The sequence below is a fragment of the Amborella trichopoda genome, chromosome 4, assembly GCF_054954075.1.
Source record: "Amborella trichopoda isolate Santa Cruz 75 chromosome 4, AtrichopodaSantaCruz75HAP2 v2.0, whole genome shotgun sequence".
Classification (NCBI taxonomy): Eukaryota; Viridiplantae; Streptophyta; class Magnoliopsida; order Amborellales; family Amborellaceae; genus Amborella; species Amborella trichopoda.
The window spans coordinates 23,631,507-23,648,841 of NC_142339.1; the positions used below are offsets into that span (position 1 = coordinate 23,631,507).

Sequence of the window (17,335 nt, forward strand, 5' to 3'; positions counted from 1 at the left end):
TTCAAAACTGTCGAAAACCCCTGGATACCATTTGTTGGCGCGTTTGGAGGTTTCTGGAGGAAGTTATGGCCACATTACCCAAAATAGGTAGGCCGTACAGCATTATGGTGCGCCCTCTGCCAACCAGTTTCCATTAATGGAAACTATGCATCACCAATCCAGGGGCAAACTTCACATGGTCATATCTTCTTCACCCTGGATCAGATCAAGCTCAAATTTTGAGAGCACGTTCGTCTCGTCCACTCGATCGATTTGATATGTGGCACACATGGAGACATGACCCAAGCCGAGAGAAATAGGAGAGAGAAGTTCGCTGGAAAAACTCAAAAGTTGCAGGAAATTTCAGCCACGCGTCCCTCCGATCAAACTCCCATATCACAACGTTCGCGCATCGGATCGACCTCAAACCAGACCCATTACGAACACAATGTCAGAGGCTTTATCTAAGCTGAACACCGCACATGATGAATGGTCGGATTCGATGCATGAAGAGTCTGAAGTTGCTGAAATTTCGGCCACCAGAATCCGAACTCCGGCCATTTCCAAATTGGAAAGTCTTTCAGACATCAAATCGAGTCGTTCTTTTTGCAAAACGATCGTGAAAACTTGCTTGTTATGCTACAATGAAGAAATCAGCGAAAAACATTAAGAAACAGGCTTAATCATAAAACAAAATTGTACATTTTTCCATTTTTTGCCACGTCCTGATCATGGTTCGAAACTCAGATCCATGGCCCAAAATTGGTACCAAAATGATCATCTTTTTTAGCTCATCAAGAAAGTGGTTATCTTTCGGCTAGATGGTGACCTGAAAATCCTCGAATCGGTCGTAGAAAGTTCGCACAATTGAACGGCCATTACAAGGATTGATTTGAAATTAGTCAGATTGTTGGTGTAGTGGAAAAATCGTCATTTTGCCCCTGTCATGACCCCGTCCCGGACCACCGTACCTTACATGATGTCGGGTGATCGGGCACAAGTTCGTGATCCAATGTAACGTCTGTCATTTAGGAAGGAGTGGACTCAATGCCTTTATTTTTGGTAATCGAGCAAACCATGGAAAAAAACTAAAACAATAATTCAACTAGCAGATGAACATAAAAAGACCCAACACCAAAAATCCATATATAAAATTTTTCTGAAATATTACATTCAGTTCAGGGCATCTAGACACAATTTTATACATATCAAGAAAGAACAAAAACCTACGGCCAGACAGCCCAGACCCAACACGATCTAAGCACCTTCTTCGAGAAATCTAGCTTCTACTTCCCACCACAAAACACGAACCCCAAGCCTTGAACCTGGTACTATCAATCTACAACGAGACAAGAAATGATGTAATGAGCTATACAACCCAATAAGTAGGTCTAGTGTTATGCATCTATAATAATTTTACCCATATGTGATAGTAGTTCAATCCATCAATATAAAGTCATAGTTTAGCATATATGAATATCAGATCAAGATAGTGAGTATGAGCATTTCATTTAAATGGCAGTTATCACTAAATCAGTGCAATATTCACAGTAAAATCATTGACATAAATCAATGGAACACTAAACATTCCGTATTCAAGAATTCAATCATTACCCACTCACTCTCTAAATCACCTACTCCCGCAGTAAAGGCCCCATCCATCGAGCTAAGCCAATCCCATTGCTTAGAACCTCTACTATCTCCCAGGAGGGAGGATAATATAAAGTGGGTGAATCCACTTCGTAATACCCTCAACATACACACATGGTCCCCAGTGCACATAGGGGGTTCGATAGGCCCTTACCTTGCAAGGTAACAATCAATTTGTTTCATTTCATGAATCTAGAGTGCGACCCTCTCTTCTCTCCTTTAACCAGTTCCTATCATTATACAGGTTAAGGGATATGCCGGCATTACTTTCCTTACTACCGATGGGTGTCTCATCTGTAGTAGGCGATATCATAACAGTGTTCACGACTGGTGAGTGTCCCACCGCGTAGTAGCCAATAACAATATAGGTAGTGGCCATTCATCACAGTATCATAACAGTATCCACTACCGGTGAGTGTCCCACTGCGTAGTGGCCACTATCAATATAAACAGTGGCCATTCATCACATTATCATAACTGTATCCACTATCAGTGAGTGTCCCACCACGTAGTTGCCAATAACAATATAAACAGTGGTCGTTCATCACATTCAAGCATTTAATTCATTCACATCAGTCAATGTCTCATACAGATGAATCATATTTCATCATACCATTTAGAAAAAGACATTTATTTCATAGGCTTTCACATGTTGTTTACACATAAGTCCTCTCAGTAGCATTTAGCATTCATTATGAATTCATTTCATCAATATCATGCTCATGGCACCTTATTCTCACAAAGTGCATCCATATGGCATCATCCACACATCCTTATGGCATTCGCATGAAATTCATCATATGACATTCACATTTATCACATATCAAGATAACTCAGTGTCGCATGGATATAAAATTGGTGCAGTGACATGTAACAGCGACATGCCCCTCTTCGTAAGGGCGTAACTCCCAATCCAGGGGGAGTTTTAGAATGCCTCAAACATGAAACTTTGAGCTTCCCCGTAGATCACTACAAGGACAATAATTTGAAAGAATTTGGGTGTTATATGATGGGTATATAGCTCAGTGCAAGGTGAGCATTAGTTGATGGAAAGTTTTCCCTTCAACAATGTGATGGCATGTTCATGCATCTCGAGGCATAGTTCAAAATCCGTGGGGAATTTCAAAAACCTCAAAACAAACAACTTAGTACAATCACAAACCTTTCCAATGGTGGCAATTTAAAGGTTTTTTAACACCTTTTGCTGAGTCAAAAGTACGGCCCAAAGGGGGCCACAGTTGCTGGAATAAGCAACGACTCTGAGCAGTATCATGACTCGACATCTTCGGCTCTATCTTTTAATCTATGCACAATCTTATGATGGCATAAAGAGTACACTTGAAGTGGGCATATGTGTCTTTCAAATGCGACTGATTTGGTCCCATTTGAAAGCCATTTGGCCATCGAACATTTTCATGCAAAAACAGTCACAGTTCTTGAAATATTATTCTCAAGTTATCATGCTTTGAAAGAACACTTAATATTTCATAGCCAAGGTACACTTTGGGTGCGGAACCATGTTCATGTTAACAAGCCTCACAGGGAGTAATTTCATGAGTTTCCATGAATAACAAGATCATATATGTGGTTAAAATAGTCATGGCATTTAGAAGTACAAATCTAAAATTTCAACCTCAAGTCAACACATTCATGCTCCATATTTTTCATTTTATCATCTTATCCATTTTCCATATTTGATCTTTACCAATACCATGGATGCATAGAAGCTAAACACCCTTACCTTGACTCTCACAGTGTCTCAAATCCCCACTCACGGCCTTCACGAGCTCTCTTTAGCTCCACCAGTGGGCTATCACCAAGGGGCAGCAGTGAACTTCAAGAGAGAGAGAGAAAAGTTGAGAAAATGGGAGAGATGGTGCTGCCCAAGGGAGGAAAAGGCATAAAAAGGAGAGGGTGGTTGGAAAACACTGTGGTTGACATAATCACACGTGGCTCTGACATGCGGTTCTGACACGGACGGCGTGGCGATGGCAGTACGTTTGACCAAGACACTCCTAGCGCTGCTCTTAGTTCACGCACAGCGTTGCCTTTCTTTGCTTCACAGACGGTGCTGAATCACAGCCGGTGATAAGTCTCCTTTACACAGCCGGGGCAGTGTGTTTTTTACACAGCTGTCAATGGTTCATAGGCGGCACTACGCCCTTCACTTCACAGCCGACGCTAGGTTTTCATTCACAGGCGGCGATAGGCCCCCACTTTACATGGCCGGCGCTGCACCTTCCTTACACAGTTGACGCTACGTTTTCCATACATAGCTAGCGCTACCTCTTCCTTACACAGTCGGCGCTGTGTTTTCCTTACACAGCTGGCGCTAGGTTCTCAAACACACGCGCCGATGCTTCAAATGGCACTAGGCCTTTGTCTCATCCTCCTTCGTCAAGCGCGTCATTGGGCTAAGAAAAAATTATGGTCTTTACAACCCCATTTTCTTAGATTTTCTTTGACTCCTTTAATACCTAATTTCCATCAATTAGGTTAAGTTTTAATCGTCCACACATGTTTGGGCCCAATTCTGTATAAAGAATGTATCATCTCTTGTAAAGGACTCCCTTGAAGATGAATAAACAATTTATTTTTGCTTGAACGTTGGTCACACCTGGAGAGAGAGAGAGAGAGAGAGAGAGAGAGAGAGAGGAGAGAGAAAATTAAAATGGGTACCCTTAGATAACTTTCTCTCTCCTCTTCTCTTTATTCTCTCTCTAATCTTTTTTCTCTCTCCTCTCTCTTTTATCTCTCCCCTCTTCTCTCCATCTCATTTGTCTCTCTTCTTTCTCTCTCTTCTTTCTTTCTCTCTCTTCTTTTTCTCCTCTATCTTGCACGACAGTGATCACTGCTAAGCATGATCTTCTATCTCTCTCCTCTTCTCTCATTATCTTCTTTCTCTTTTCTTTCTCTCTCTTCTTTCTTTTACTCTCTTCTTTCTCTCCTCTGTCTCACACGACAGTGATCACTGCCAAGCATGATCTCCTTTCTCTCTCTTCGCTCTTTCTCTCTCTTCTTTCTCTCTTCTTCCTTTCTCTTCTTTCTCTCTCTTCTTTCTCTCATTTTCTTCTTTCTCTTCTCTAACTCATATGGCAGTGATCACTATCGAGCGCGATCTCCTTTCTCTCTCTTCTCTCTCTTCTTTCTCTTCTCTCTTCTCTCTCTGTCTTCTTTCTCTCTTCTTTTCTCTCTCATATTTCTCTCTTCTTTCTCTCTCTTCTTTTCTCTCTCATCTTTCTCTCTTCTTTCTCTCTCTTCTTTCTTTCTCTTCTTCCTCTCTCATATTTCTCTCACTCTTCTTCCTCTCTCTTCTTTCTTTCTCTTCTTTCTCTCTCTTTCTTCTTTCTCTCCTTTGTCTCACACGGCAGTGATCACTACCGAGCACAATCTCCTTTTCTCTCTTCTTTCTCTCTCTTCCCTCTATCTCTCTTTTATCTCACACGGTAATACTCACTGCTGAGTGCGATTTCCTTTTTTTCTCTTCTCTCCCTCTTTCTTCTTTCTCTCCTTTGTATCGCACGACAGTGCTCACTGCCGAGCGTGATCTCTTGTAACTTCTCTTCTTTCTCTCTCTTCTTTCTTTCTCTTCTTTCTCTCTCTTCTTTCTTTCTCTTCTTTCTCTCTCTTCTTTATCTATCTTCTTTCTCTCTCTTCTTTTTTCTCTCTTCTTTTCTCACTCTCCTTCCTCTCTCTTCTTTCTCTCTCTTCTCTCTCTTTCTTTCCTACTTCTCTATCTTCCTCTTTCCTTTCTCTCTCTTCCTCTCTCTTTTCGCTCTCCTCTCCTCTCCTCTCCTTTCCTTTCTCTCTTGCCTCTTTCCTTTTTTTGTCGTGCATGGCTTTGACCTGTCGAGCACAATTTTTTTTCTCTTTCTTCTCAGTCTCGCATGGCAGCAAACACTGCTAAGCACGACCTTCTCTCTCTTTACTCTCCTTTCTGTTTCGCACGGCAGTGAGTGCTATCGAGTGGAACCCTCTGTTTCTTCTCTCTCTTTTCTGTCTCGCACGGCAGTGAGTGCTGCCAAGCGTGACCCTCTCTTTCTTACCTTTCTGTCTCGTACGATAGTGAATGCTGTCGAGCGTGACTCTCTCCTTTCCTTCTTTCTTTTGTCTCGCACGCCATTGAATGCTATCGAGCGAGACCTTTCTTTCTTCCTTCTTTCTATCCTGTGTGGCAACACACGCTGCCGGGCATTATGTTTTGCACGGCACTGTATGTCACCGAACATGATTCTCCTTTTCCCCCTTTTTTTCTTTGTTTGATCAGAGGGTAGGCTAAGCCTTGTGCAACCATGTTAGTCTCAACATCGAGCCGCCTAGCCGTCGTACAGGTCTAATTATCGAGCTCGTTTAACTGCCGTGTTAGATCAGCCGTTGCGCCAGATTGACCACTGAAGTAGTCTTGCTGATGAGCAGCCTAGCCGTCGTGCCGGTATGATTATCGAGCCCGTCTATCTATCGTACCTGACTAATCTTTGTGACGATCTTGCCATTGTGCCAGTCTAACTGCCTGATTAAACTTCTTCCCTCCTCTTCACCTTCACTCATTTGCTTTCTTATATCTCGTTCGATTCTTGTTATTATTATTGTAAAATATTTACTGAGGGTCTTTTGTCAAGGAGACGCCGAAAGGCTGTCAAATTGATACAGACTCGATCATGTCATTTTCCATTTTTCTTTGAGAAGGTTTATAGGTAATGTGAACAGTTGAAAAGGCTAGTCCAAAATTTGCCCCCTATAACCTAATATAGAATGGACCACTTGTCTCGCGTATTGACACTTTCGTAGATGCATGGGCAGTTATGCTACTAAACAAAGCTGGGAAAGAAGAAAACATCTGCGGTTACACAAGTTGCCAATATAGGAAGCATAAGTTAAATTATTGACCTGCAGAAAAAGTGATATTTGCAGCCGTGAGAGGACTGGAAAGAATCATCATAGTTTGATTGGACAACAATTTTATCTTAAGAACGGACTTCTATCATTTTAACTACTTTAATGAAAGAGAAGCTTATAAGCAAACCGAAAGTCACGAAAACATGCATGGTGGCAATTTTTTCATCTTTTTTCATGATAATTTTTGTCTTTCCTAAGATGACAGGAATAAGATCCTAAATATATACGTAAGGAACTCAAGAAATATTTGGCATTGGAGTATGCCATAAAGCTGGTCGAGGAAAATTTTCAATCTTTTAAAGCAACATGGCACCGCATTATGCTTTTTCCTACAAAAATATATCCTCCAAGAAAGTCAACAGCATTTATAGCTATCTAAAGCTTTTGACGTACAGAGGCCAATCCCATTCCCCCTTACCACATGTAAAATGTAGCATTATGAATTTTCCTGAAAAAACATATACTCCAAGGAAATCAACAACATTTATTGCTATCTAAAACTTTTGACGTAAAGAGGCCAATCCCATGCCCCTTTACCACTTGTGCAAATATTTTAAGTGTTGTACATGTTCCTACACAATATCAAAAAACATTAAAAGTATCATCTTTATAGTCAGCAAAAAATATACATATGGTCCAAAAACTCGAATCCATTTGCCTTTGAATTCGAGAAGGCACATTTTTTAATCCAAATGGCATGACCAGCCATTCGATTAGTCCTAGGGCTGAGCAAATTGTTTTATCAATGTCATCTTCAAAAAATTTAACTTGATGATATCTTGATTTAAAGTCAAGTTTCAAAAATATTCTTTTCTCAACTATTCTTTGAATTAAATCCTCTTCATTAGGCAAGGATCATTTAATATCGACAATCACAATATCATTTATTCAAAAAGTGGTCCGCCCAACGCCTAGACAGGATGGGAGGCCTGGGGGCACCGCCTAGACCTAAGCGGACCAACTAGGCGGGCTGTCCCTAGGTGGGCACCTTGGGGACTACGCCCGATTAGGTAAAAAAATACCCATCAGGTGGGGTTTTTTTGGTGTATTTTTTCTTTATTATAAAAAATGTATGAATATGCATAGTTTATACAAAATATGTACCTAAAACAGGGTTACTGGACACCATTTGCCCCCTTTTGAACTTAGGCCGCCCAAGTTCTAAGCGGCTTCCTAGGCACTGTGCTGCCTAGACCTCCCCGCCGCCTAGGTGCCGGCCGGCATGTTTTGGAACACGGCACATTATTAAGATTAATATAATTTATCATCATCCTAGTTTTCACTCTTTTCTTTCCATAATGATTCATGACTACAAAGGATGCATAAGAATTGTTTGACAGGCCTCAACAACCCTTTTCCTACAAGTTCTTTTATTTGGGTTTTCGTTTCCATCTCATCTTCTTTATTATGCCTTATTGGCTTGCTCTTAACTATTATGCTATGAATTGCGAGAATACAGACAACTGGGGAATCTCTATCCCATTTTATTAGAGGCGTTATACACAGTATTTTTAGTTCTTCATATATTTTTTTTATTGCAATAAACTAAGAACCCATCTCTTATAACATGCCCGTAACTTGTTTTATTATTTCATATTTTCTTGCTCTTTTTCCATCCTCAAATAATTGTTCAACAATATTTTAAATAGAAGGACTTCATTGGATATTGTTTTTCTTAATTTAATTGATTCTCTCCTTGAATTTTAAATACCAAAATACTATCACAAACTATATATGGAAATATTTCGTCCATTGTTATAGTTCCTAGTCCTATTTGATATCCTCTATCGTCAATTCTAACAAAATTTGCTAATATGTTCTTTATAAAACATCTAGGATAGATTTTGTTAGTTTTCTCCTACCATTCATAGCTTTCACAAATTCTCTTCAAGGATGTCTAACCCAATTATCCCATAATTATATGGGCCAGAAGTTTATGTTAGCACCAATATCTAATAAAAGTTCAACCTTTTTCCAATTTTCTTTCACATTTGTAGCAACTTTAGTAGGCACAAATCAAGAATTTTTTGCTTGGATTATTTTCATTATTTGATAAGCCTGATCTGAGTTATTTTTTATCAGATTTATCAACTAGTTTCCAAAAGTTACCTTTGCCATCGCTCTCAAAACTTTAGTTTGCTTTAGTGACTTTAATCTCTTCATCTGAAAATATCAGCATTTCATCCTCAGGGCCAGATAGAGAAGAGGAAGAGCTTATACCTTCAACTATATAATAACAACATGAAGTGTCACAATGTTCTACCTTTTCTTCCTTTCCTCTTCTCATACTTCATCGGCCCAAGACGCCATTTTAACTTGCCACACAATTTCTTCCTCGGCCACAACAGCATCTAGCTTTGGTGGGTCAAATTTTTTTTACCATATCAGTAACAGTTTCTTTTTGCTTTTTTAGCATCCTCAAGCTTGGGTAGACCAAACTTACTGACATTTTTCTCTGGGGTCAGCCACTAGTAGTTTCGTACACCATAGCTTCTTATTTTCTAAAATTTCAAATAATATGCGACAAGCATATCCACGTTGAATAGCTAGAAATAATTTAGATATGGTAAAGAAATTTAGAGGTATTAGCAAAAAGTAGGGGTGAGAATTGACCCGATCCGGATCCGAAACCCGGATTTCAAACCCTACCCAAAATTTGGATCCAGGTCCAAAAAATAGATCCGAATTGAAATCCGGATTGGATCCAAGTGCAAGTGGATCCGACTTGGATCTAGATCGGATCCAACCCAATTTTTTTAAGTAGTAAATTTTTATTTTATATATAATTTTTTTAAAATAGTATATATATAATCTGGATACGGATCTGAATATCCAAGATCTGATTTGAACCCAGATCCAACCCAGATCCGATGCATATTATTCAGATCCGGATCCAGATCTGGTCGGATCCCACCCTAATCCGACCCTTCTCACCCCTAGCAAAAAGCGCTCGCCAAAATTTATTAATGCTAGCTAAATTTGCTATAAATGGGAAAGAAATAGGAACCCGGAGCTAATATAAACTTCTGAATATGGGATAATTAGGGTAGGCATTCTCAAGTTGTAGAAACTACGAATGGAAGGAGAAAACTAACATAGATCTTCCCTAAAAAGAAGAAAAAAAATGCGTACTAGCAAATTTGGTTAGAATTGATGATAGAGGACTCCAAGCAGGAATTGGAACAGTAACAATGGACAACAAAGTCCATATCCTGTTTATGAGAATATTTTGGTTTTTATAATTGAGTCAGAAACAAACAATACCAAGAATATCCTCGTCATTTAAATTAAGGTCAAAAAATATGCAAGAAAATCCCTCCCTTACAAATATTATCAAAACTCATTCAAGGACAGAAAAAGAGCAAGCAAAATATGACATCATAAAATAAGTTAAGGGCATGTAGTTAAAGATGGATTCATAGTTGACTACAATACAAGAAGTCACAGAAACCTAAAAAGTTGTTGTGTTCTAGAAAAATGGGATAGCAAATCCCCAACAGCCCACATTCTCAGTATTCGTAATATTCCAGTTTACTACAAGACAATAGGGCATAATTAAAAAAAAAGATGGAAATGGAAACGCAAAGAAAGAAAAGTAAAAAAAACAAAAACAAAAACAAAAAATAAGAAATGGTAGAAACAGTGGTGATCAATGAAAGGTGGACAATATAATCTAGCTAAGTATATACAATTAAAAATTTGTAATTGTCCAAAAATACAACATTAATTTACAGAAATAGACCCTAATAATCTAAGATCTTCACTTGCATGCCATTTCAATTCTTACATTCATATACATGAGATTGAATTAAGAAACATAGAACCATTAGAATACCAAATTACCTTGCCAAGGGTTAACCCCAAGGATTTGATACACCCCACTCCGGGTTTCCTCCATCGATGGCACACAAGATTGAGGTCCTCAACCTAGTCTAACAATCTAGGAAGCCTAGGCAAACCCTAACATCATCAGAGCACAAGCCAAGCTTTTCCATGAGGCCATCCTCTACATCTAATGTTAGAGAGGTATACCATCCCTTCAATATCTCTTGGGTGTTGCCCCCCATGTTTTCTTCCCTCTTTTAATTCAAACTTACAATGAGATGAGAGAGAGTGGCATGTCACTTAGAGAGAGGAGAGAGAGAGAGATCCATAGCTCTATACATAAAGAGCATTTTTAATACAAGGCTACAATTTTGGGGTCTAGGGTTTGCCATCTTAGTACGACTTAATCTTGACTATTGATTTTGGACACCTATGGGGTGAAGAGATCTTAGTAAACGATTCCCTAAACCAACCATCATATTAAAGGGAAGGTACTAGAACTACTATCCCTCAATTTCCTTAACTCATTCCCATAAACTATTTAGTATATGGAAAATAAGATATATGTGTCATAAAATCTCATGTGATGGAACAACTTACCAAAAACAACTCAATCAACCAAAATTCTCTCTCAATCAATATAATTTCTCAAAAAACTTGATTTGCCACCGAGTGACTTGGCCAACAAGTCAATACAACAAAGAGAGAGATAAACACAAGGAGATGGCGCATGTGACCCATTTGTAGCCCATTAAGGCCCCATGCACCTATCAAGGTAGTTCGACATGGTGGGCCCCCATCCCAAATGGGCTACCCCACACTCTCCAATGAATTATAACAATTATAAAAGAATTTTTTAAATCCAATAAATATTTTTAAAATGGTCTTTATTTATAGAAATTAATTTTTAGCACTCTAAAAATTCTTTTTGATAAAATAAAATATACATAATGTTCCATAAATTTAAATAATATATAAAATTTGATGGGAATTGGATCCATAACGTCTAGCACTATACAAATATATCAAGGCACTCCATCTATTTAGAAACTGTGCACTACTGTTAACTTCTCAAATTGACCCAATGAAACTCATGACCCATAACCCATTACAAGGGTTCATGATTAGCCAATCAAAGTTCTTTTTGATGAAAAGTTAACTTAATTGGCCCATCACAGTTAGCCAATAAGTGAAGATAACACGATCTGAGTCCATGGATTACAAGTTCCTCCCTGACTACAAGTCCAAGCCCCATTTCGCACACTATCTCATGTGACCTTCCAATACAATCCAAGAGACATCTGTTCCACAAATGTACACAACATGCCCCAATGGGCTACTCCCCAGACAACTATCTAGTGTACATGCCGTGTGATGGCAATGATGAGGATTTTGGGTCTTGTCTTCTCCGACCAACGTCCGCACGACATGTAGTCCCCTGGCTAACCACCTTAGGCATCTCTCCAACCTCATTAAGGGATGACCCCATAACAGAAGCCTTATCGATTGTTCCTTATGACCAGGGCTATAGGGTTTAGACATCAACCCGAGCCTAACCCGTCAAAGCTTAGTTGAGACACAAAATCAGAAAAGCTTCGTCTAGTCCCTCCGAACCATAACCCTTTGGTCCTTCCGGATCCCACTCCTACTGGAGTTATTACATCACTATAGTCATAGTTTTATGTGCTCTCATAAAGACCTTTAAATGGCCGCATAACCCCAACAATCAAGCCTTCTTAGTCAAACGACTCTTGTGCCTCCTTCCTAGTTAGAAATCACAGCAAAGAAAAAAGAGGAAAAGCTACAACTGTGATAAAAATATATTCCACTTAATAATGTCACTGTTGATATCAAATGGACCCTAACAAAAACGAGTTAATTCAAGAGTAACTGATAAAAGGATATTTTCAAAATATGACTACAAATCGAGGCATCAACAGTTCAAAATTCTTTAAGAAAGCATACATAAAACAACTTTATCAACCCCAAGACTAATTGAATGGCTAGTTATGCCAATTTGATTAAAGAATGCGCATTTTCAATTTCAAGAAGCCAAGGATTCAACTTTTCAGCCATATGTACATTCTATTGCTAAATATTTACTTTTTAATATTTTTCGATAGTGAGAAAGAACACATATAACACTTAAAAACATTTTCACAGGTCGAAAAGTTTCACTATAAATGTTGTTGACATGCTTAGAATATATATTTCCAAAGGAAAATAATAATGCAGTCGCAAATATTTCAACAGACTGAAAAAATCCCTGATGAAGTGGCCAATTTAGGGAGCATGAGTGGCCAATTTAGAAGAGAGAGTTAAATTAAACTATAGGCCGGTGGCGGAAAAAGACATATTGGCAGCAGTGGGAGGACTGGAAAAATTTCTTCACAGTTTGCATGAGGAAAAATTTATCCTAAGAACACACTGTCAATTTAGCTAGTTTAAGGAAAAAGAAGCATATTAGTAGCCCAAAGTTACAAAGACATGCACGGGCGCAATTTTTTCTTTCCTTGTACCAATTTATGATAGAAAAACTTCCAAGAAAAAATCTTGATCTTCCAAAAGCTCAGACCAGAGAAACGAAAATGATGAGGACTATCCAAAAAGTAGAAGAATGGTCAAATTTTCCAATTGATACCCCAAATGCCAAGCAAATATTCTGTCGAAAATAAGGATGGTTCTCCCTATTGGTTGGTATTTAAAAAAATGCGAATTATCCATCATTAGATTTCTTCCTTACATCATCAAACAGAGTTAGTAATCTAAGATGGTTATTTTAAAGACAAAAATAAGAGTCTGCTCAGTTTAGCAAGAAATCCTTGATGATTTAATTTTGTTTAGGAAATCTAACACATTTATATGCAAATAAAATAACCAGGGATTTCCTAAATGAATTATTAGTGTGCTAATTGGGAGGATGATCTATCCAATTATTTCCAAAAAATATAATTTTACTGAACAGAGATTTATTCGCCTATACAAGGACAGAATATTAATTAATCAAGAGCGTCTAGAAGAGCCCACTGCAATAGAACTTATTATCAATTTTCTATCAGCAGTAGAAGTCCTTTGTCTGTGTAAGTCCTTATACCAAAACTACCGAAAACAGATTCATTGCCTTCACTGTGCGACAATATTGCGTTTGTATCTTCCCCAATTTGGTATCAACTTGCTTTGTCTCGCTTTTCCTTGTCTAGCATCAGTTAAAATCTAGGATAGATATGGAGGAAAGCCGTATTTAGAGTTATGTTACAGCAAAATAGAGGTGCTTGGAACAACTTTAGTACAGCCAAAAAATTACTAAACAGAACAACTATGGTTGTACATGCTTGCTTTTATCTTTATGGTTGCACAATATTTCGGACAGCCATCCCAAGGCCCTATTTGTTTTGATATCATATACACATACTACCCAAAAAATATTTCATATATTAAGAAAAAAAATCACAAATCATAGATTGTGAAGGGAAAATACAGTTTTTTACAGGTAAATCAAAGGTAAAAGAAAAGAGAAGATATCCAAGACAAGAACCCAGATGTCAAAGAGAAAAAACTATAAACCTAATCTATCCCAAGAAGGGAAAAGAAAAACAAAGAAAATTACCTGAACCTTGAGGAACTGATTGATATCAGCTTCCTGCCTCTGCAACTCACGACAGAACTCTTTGTCAATAAGAAGAGAGGAGGAGGAAGTGGAATCACCAGAGGAAGCCAACCTCTTGTCATTAAGGGAAAGGCCCAGGCCCACAGATACCGCGCCTACTTGATGGGTCTGCAAAAAATCAATAGAAGAGATCTGGGAATTCTCTATCAAATCCAGCTCCTTGAGCTTCTTCTTTCTCGGCTCCCATAGGTTCCACCCTGGATCTGACTCCTCGCCGCCCCGATTGTGGACTGCAGAAAAAGGGCGAAGATTTTAGTAACATGAGTCCAAACCAGAAACTGAAAAACAAAAATGAGGGAGAGAAAATGATAGATAAATAAAGAAACGTATTGGGAGGAAGGTCCATCCACCAAACCTCGGACTCCAAAAAAGGCTATGGGAGTGGGATTTTGGCCATCGCCCTTTGATAAATTCCTGTAAAATGTTTCAGAGATATGAGAGAGGAGCGGATTATATTCATCTACAAAGAAATGAAAGAATCGAATTGGTAAAGAAAGAAGGACTGTTGTGAAAATTTTATGGAATTCACTCTTGTGGTTTGGACTGTGGATACAGGTGCTGCGGAATTGTCGTCATGGCGGATGGCCGGCAGAGACAGGAGAGAGAGAGAGAATCAACGCTTCCACATTTACTCCCCTGCTTACTCTTCACAAAGAGAGGCAAACAAACCCGCACCAAGACAAGTCGAGGTCCCTTGACCCACTTGTCTGGATATTCTTATGTGTGTGTGGTCGCAGGAAGGAAGAAAGGAGCTCAGGGAGGCAAGCTTGAACCAGTCTCAAACTTGGGGGGCTGTCTTCGTGATCTAAGAGGACACCCACGCGAGCTTACCCAAGCGTATCACAAACCCATGTGAGGTTAATCCCACTCACGACCTTCAATTCCTCTCTCCCTAGTTGGTACCCTGATTGCGTCCTCCTTCATGACGTTCCCGAGAGAGTGGTCTCCGATCTCGGGCTCATTGCGAACCCATGGCCCGGCCTCAAGGTCATCTTGACCGGGGGGTGAGATCGAGGCACCCGACCAGCTTGGCGACTCCACTGGGGATACGCTACCCCAACGTCGGATCGTTCTCGCTTGATTTTCCTTTTATTCTTCCTGCTTTCTGCACACACGCATGATTTCGAGGTTGACTAACCCCTTTATCCGAGTCGGGGATTTCATGATCCCCGTACTTGTGAATCCCCTTGGGGATCAAGCTCCATGAGCTTTGTTCCTGACCTTTTTTTTTAGCATCGACTCGGTGTCCTGCTCTCAGGTTCTTACCCGAATTGAGGCGAGAAGGGATGTGAAGATCCCTTGCTCCCCATTGTCCAGCATTGGCGGACTCTCTGCCGACACTCCTTGCATTGGTGGCGCATTAACAGCTGCACACCACATGCACTCTGCTATCGGCAAATCACTTGCCGGTCCCACTGCTCGGGGCAGCCACAAAGCCACCCCTTTCTCTTATGCAACTGACGGTCCATCAGCCGTCGCTCTCGAAGGTCACCACAAGGTAACCCCTCATTCTCTACCACCTCTAGTCCTCATAACGAGCGGCTCAACACACCGATGAGGAGGTCGAAAAACCTCTACCTCCCACACACGCACCAAGGCTTGTGGTTTGTCCACTCGAGCTACACTCCGGGGCAACCCTCAGGTCGCCTCGGGTCATCATCAGGATTTGGGTCTTGTTGGACCTGGCCCTGAACGTTCTGTTCATATGCATCGCACTGCTCCTGGAGGCTTTGTTGCTGCGCCTCCCCAAGCACACGAGAGACGACCTTCTCGTCGTCCCTCTCAGCATGTGCATGTTCATCCTATGAGAAGGGGTCACGCGACCATTTCCTCACAAACACCTGCTCGCGACACTAAGATTTCCATGCCCAAAACTGCTGCTCGATCCCGAGATGTCCCCCAGGTCACCTGAAGGCTCTCTTCAATGGAAGCACACGCGCCGGTGCCATGATCTACACCGAGCTCCCGGCTGGAAGGCCACTGGTGGCCGGCTCCTCCTCCATTTGCCCCGCTCCTTCCTACGAAACTGTTGCAGACATGGTATTCAAAAATCTTCCCCCAAGAGTACCATCTTGTAGTACCTTCTTCAAGCCCATGCTCCCCCTAGAGTTTGAAGGCAGACTCAAGGCAAGACTCTCTTCACCATTGAAACCTTCCTTCACCCTTTTCTCTCTAGGCTAGGACAGTCTAAAAAGGCCAAATTGACTGTCATTGACGACCCGTATCCCTTGCCCCAGCTCATAGAAGTGGCCCTAACCTACTTGAAGAAGGCTGACCGTTCCCAATCACGATCCAGTTCACTTTTCTGGATGAGAGTACACCAGAACCTGAGGACCAAGCATGAGAATGGCGTACGGATTATGCTAAAGAAGAGGCCTGGAAAGTTCGAGGCAAGAAGTTCTCTCAATCCCCAATGTGGGAACGCTTTTTACCCACTAATGACGGCAACCAAGCCCAAAGAAAAAGGGGTAGAAACTTGTGCAGTCATCACCCATCATTGATGATGACCTAAGCTGGTAGCACCCATGATCCCAAGATCGTCATGAACCGATCCTTATTTGGTTCGCCTTCAGGGCTCATGCTCAGTTGGGACAAAATCCGCCCTTGCTGACCGGTGTCTCATACCCATTTCACTAGATATCCAAGATTCCAACCTCACAAGGGGTCTCTTCCCATGAAGAGAGAGTTAGTGTGATGGTCATCGATCAGCTAGGTGACGAATCTCAAGAGAGGTTGACCCGGCTCGAAGATATGATAAGCCGTATGATGGAAAAGGTCGAACAGATGGAAAAAGCCAAGCCCCTTGTGAATTCATCTCACCATGGGGCTAATTCTCCACAGCTTACCCACCCGCTCGAAGAACCTCCAAGGAAGCCGCACCTCCTAACTCTCATGATCATTCTTCCCCAGGTCAGGTCTTACTGGCCGACATCGATGCTATGGATAACCATAACATGCGAGAGATACAGATTCCCGGGTTGCGAGAGACATCCCTTTACTAAAAGCCCTACCCCTCTTACATTGACTAGCTCCCCTTCCCTACTAATTATCAGAAAGGGAGATTCCCTGTCTTCAACAACACAAGTTCTCCCCATCAACACAATGCTCACTTCACCTCGACATGTCTAGAGACAGCTACTAATGGGAGGCTCCTCCTTTGCCAGTTCGTCGAGACCCTTGACGGGCCGACATTTCAATGGTATGCCCAGCTTCTTTCAAACTCAGTCCAAATCTGGGAAGAGATGGAGTGTTTATTCTACAAGCGCTTCAATGAGATCTAAAGGGAGGTGCAAACCATCGAGCTCCTCACTATGACTC

General features: G+C 40.7%; 1 protein-coding gene across 1 annotated transcript; it reads right to left on the reverse strand.

Annotated features, from left to right (window-relative positions):
- Nucleotides 1-1,100: 1,100 nt before the first annotated feature.
- LOC18425291 (uncharacterized) lies at nucleotides 1,101-15,397 on the reverse strand. The gene is made up of 5 exons (XM_088864624.1): nucleotides 15,284-15,397; nucleotides 14,571-14,662; nucleotides 14,373-14,431; nucleotides 13,958-14,247; nucleotides 1,101-1,318 (listed from the first exon to the last, which is right to left on the reverse strand). Exons 1-5 carry the CDS (start codon nucleotides 15,395-15,397, stop codon nucleotides 1,259-1,261), a joined length of 615 nt encoding a protein of 204 aa, XP_088720750.1. The 3' UTR covers nucleotides 1,101-1,258.
- Nucleotides 15,398-17,335: the final 1,938 nt, after the last annotated feature.

What these genes read in the sequence shown, in the direction of transcription:
- LOC18425291 (XM_088864624.1), bottom strand. Translation starts at nt 15,397, where the DNA reads ATGTGGTGTGCAGCTGTTAATGCGCCACCAATGCAAGGAGTGTCGGCA. An exon ending in CCCTTCTCGCCTCAATTCGG is followed by an intron (nt 14,663 to 15,283) that starts GTAAGAACCTGA and finishes CTCTTTGTGAAG; the next exon opens with AGTAAGCAGGGGAGTAAATG. An exon ending in AGCCTTTTTTGGAGTCCGAG is followed by an intron (nt 14,248 to 14,372) that starts GTTTGGTGGATG and finishes CTTTTTCTGCAG; the next exon opens with TCCACAATCGGGGCGGCGAG.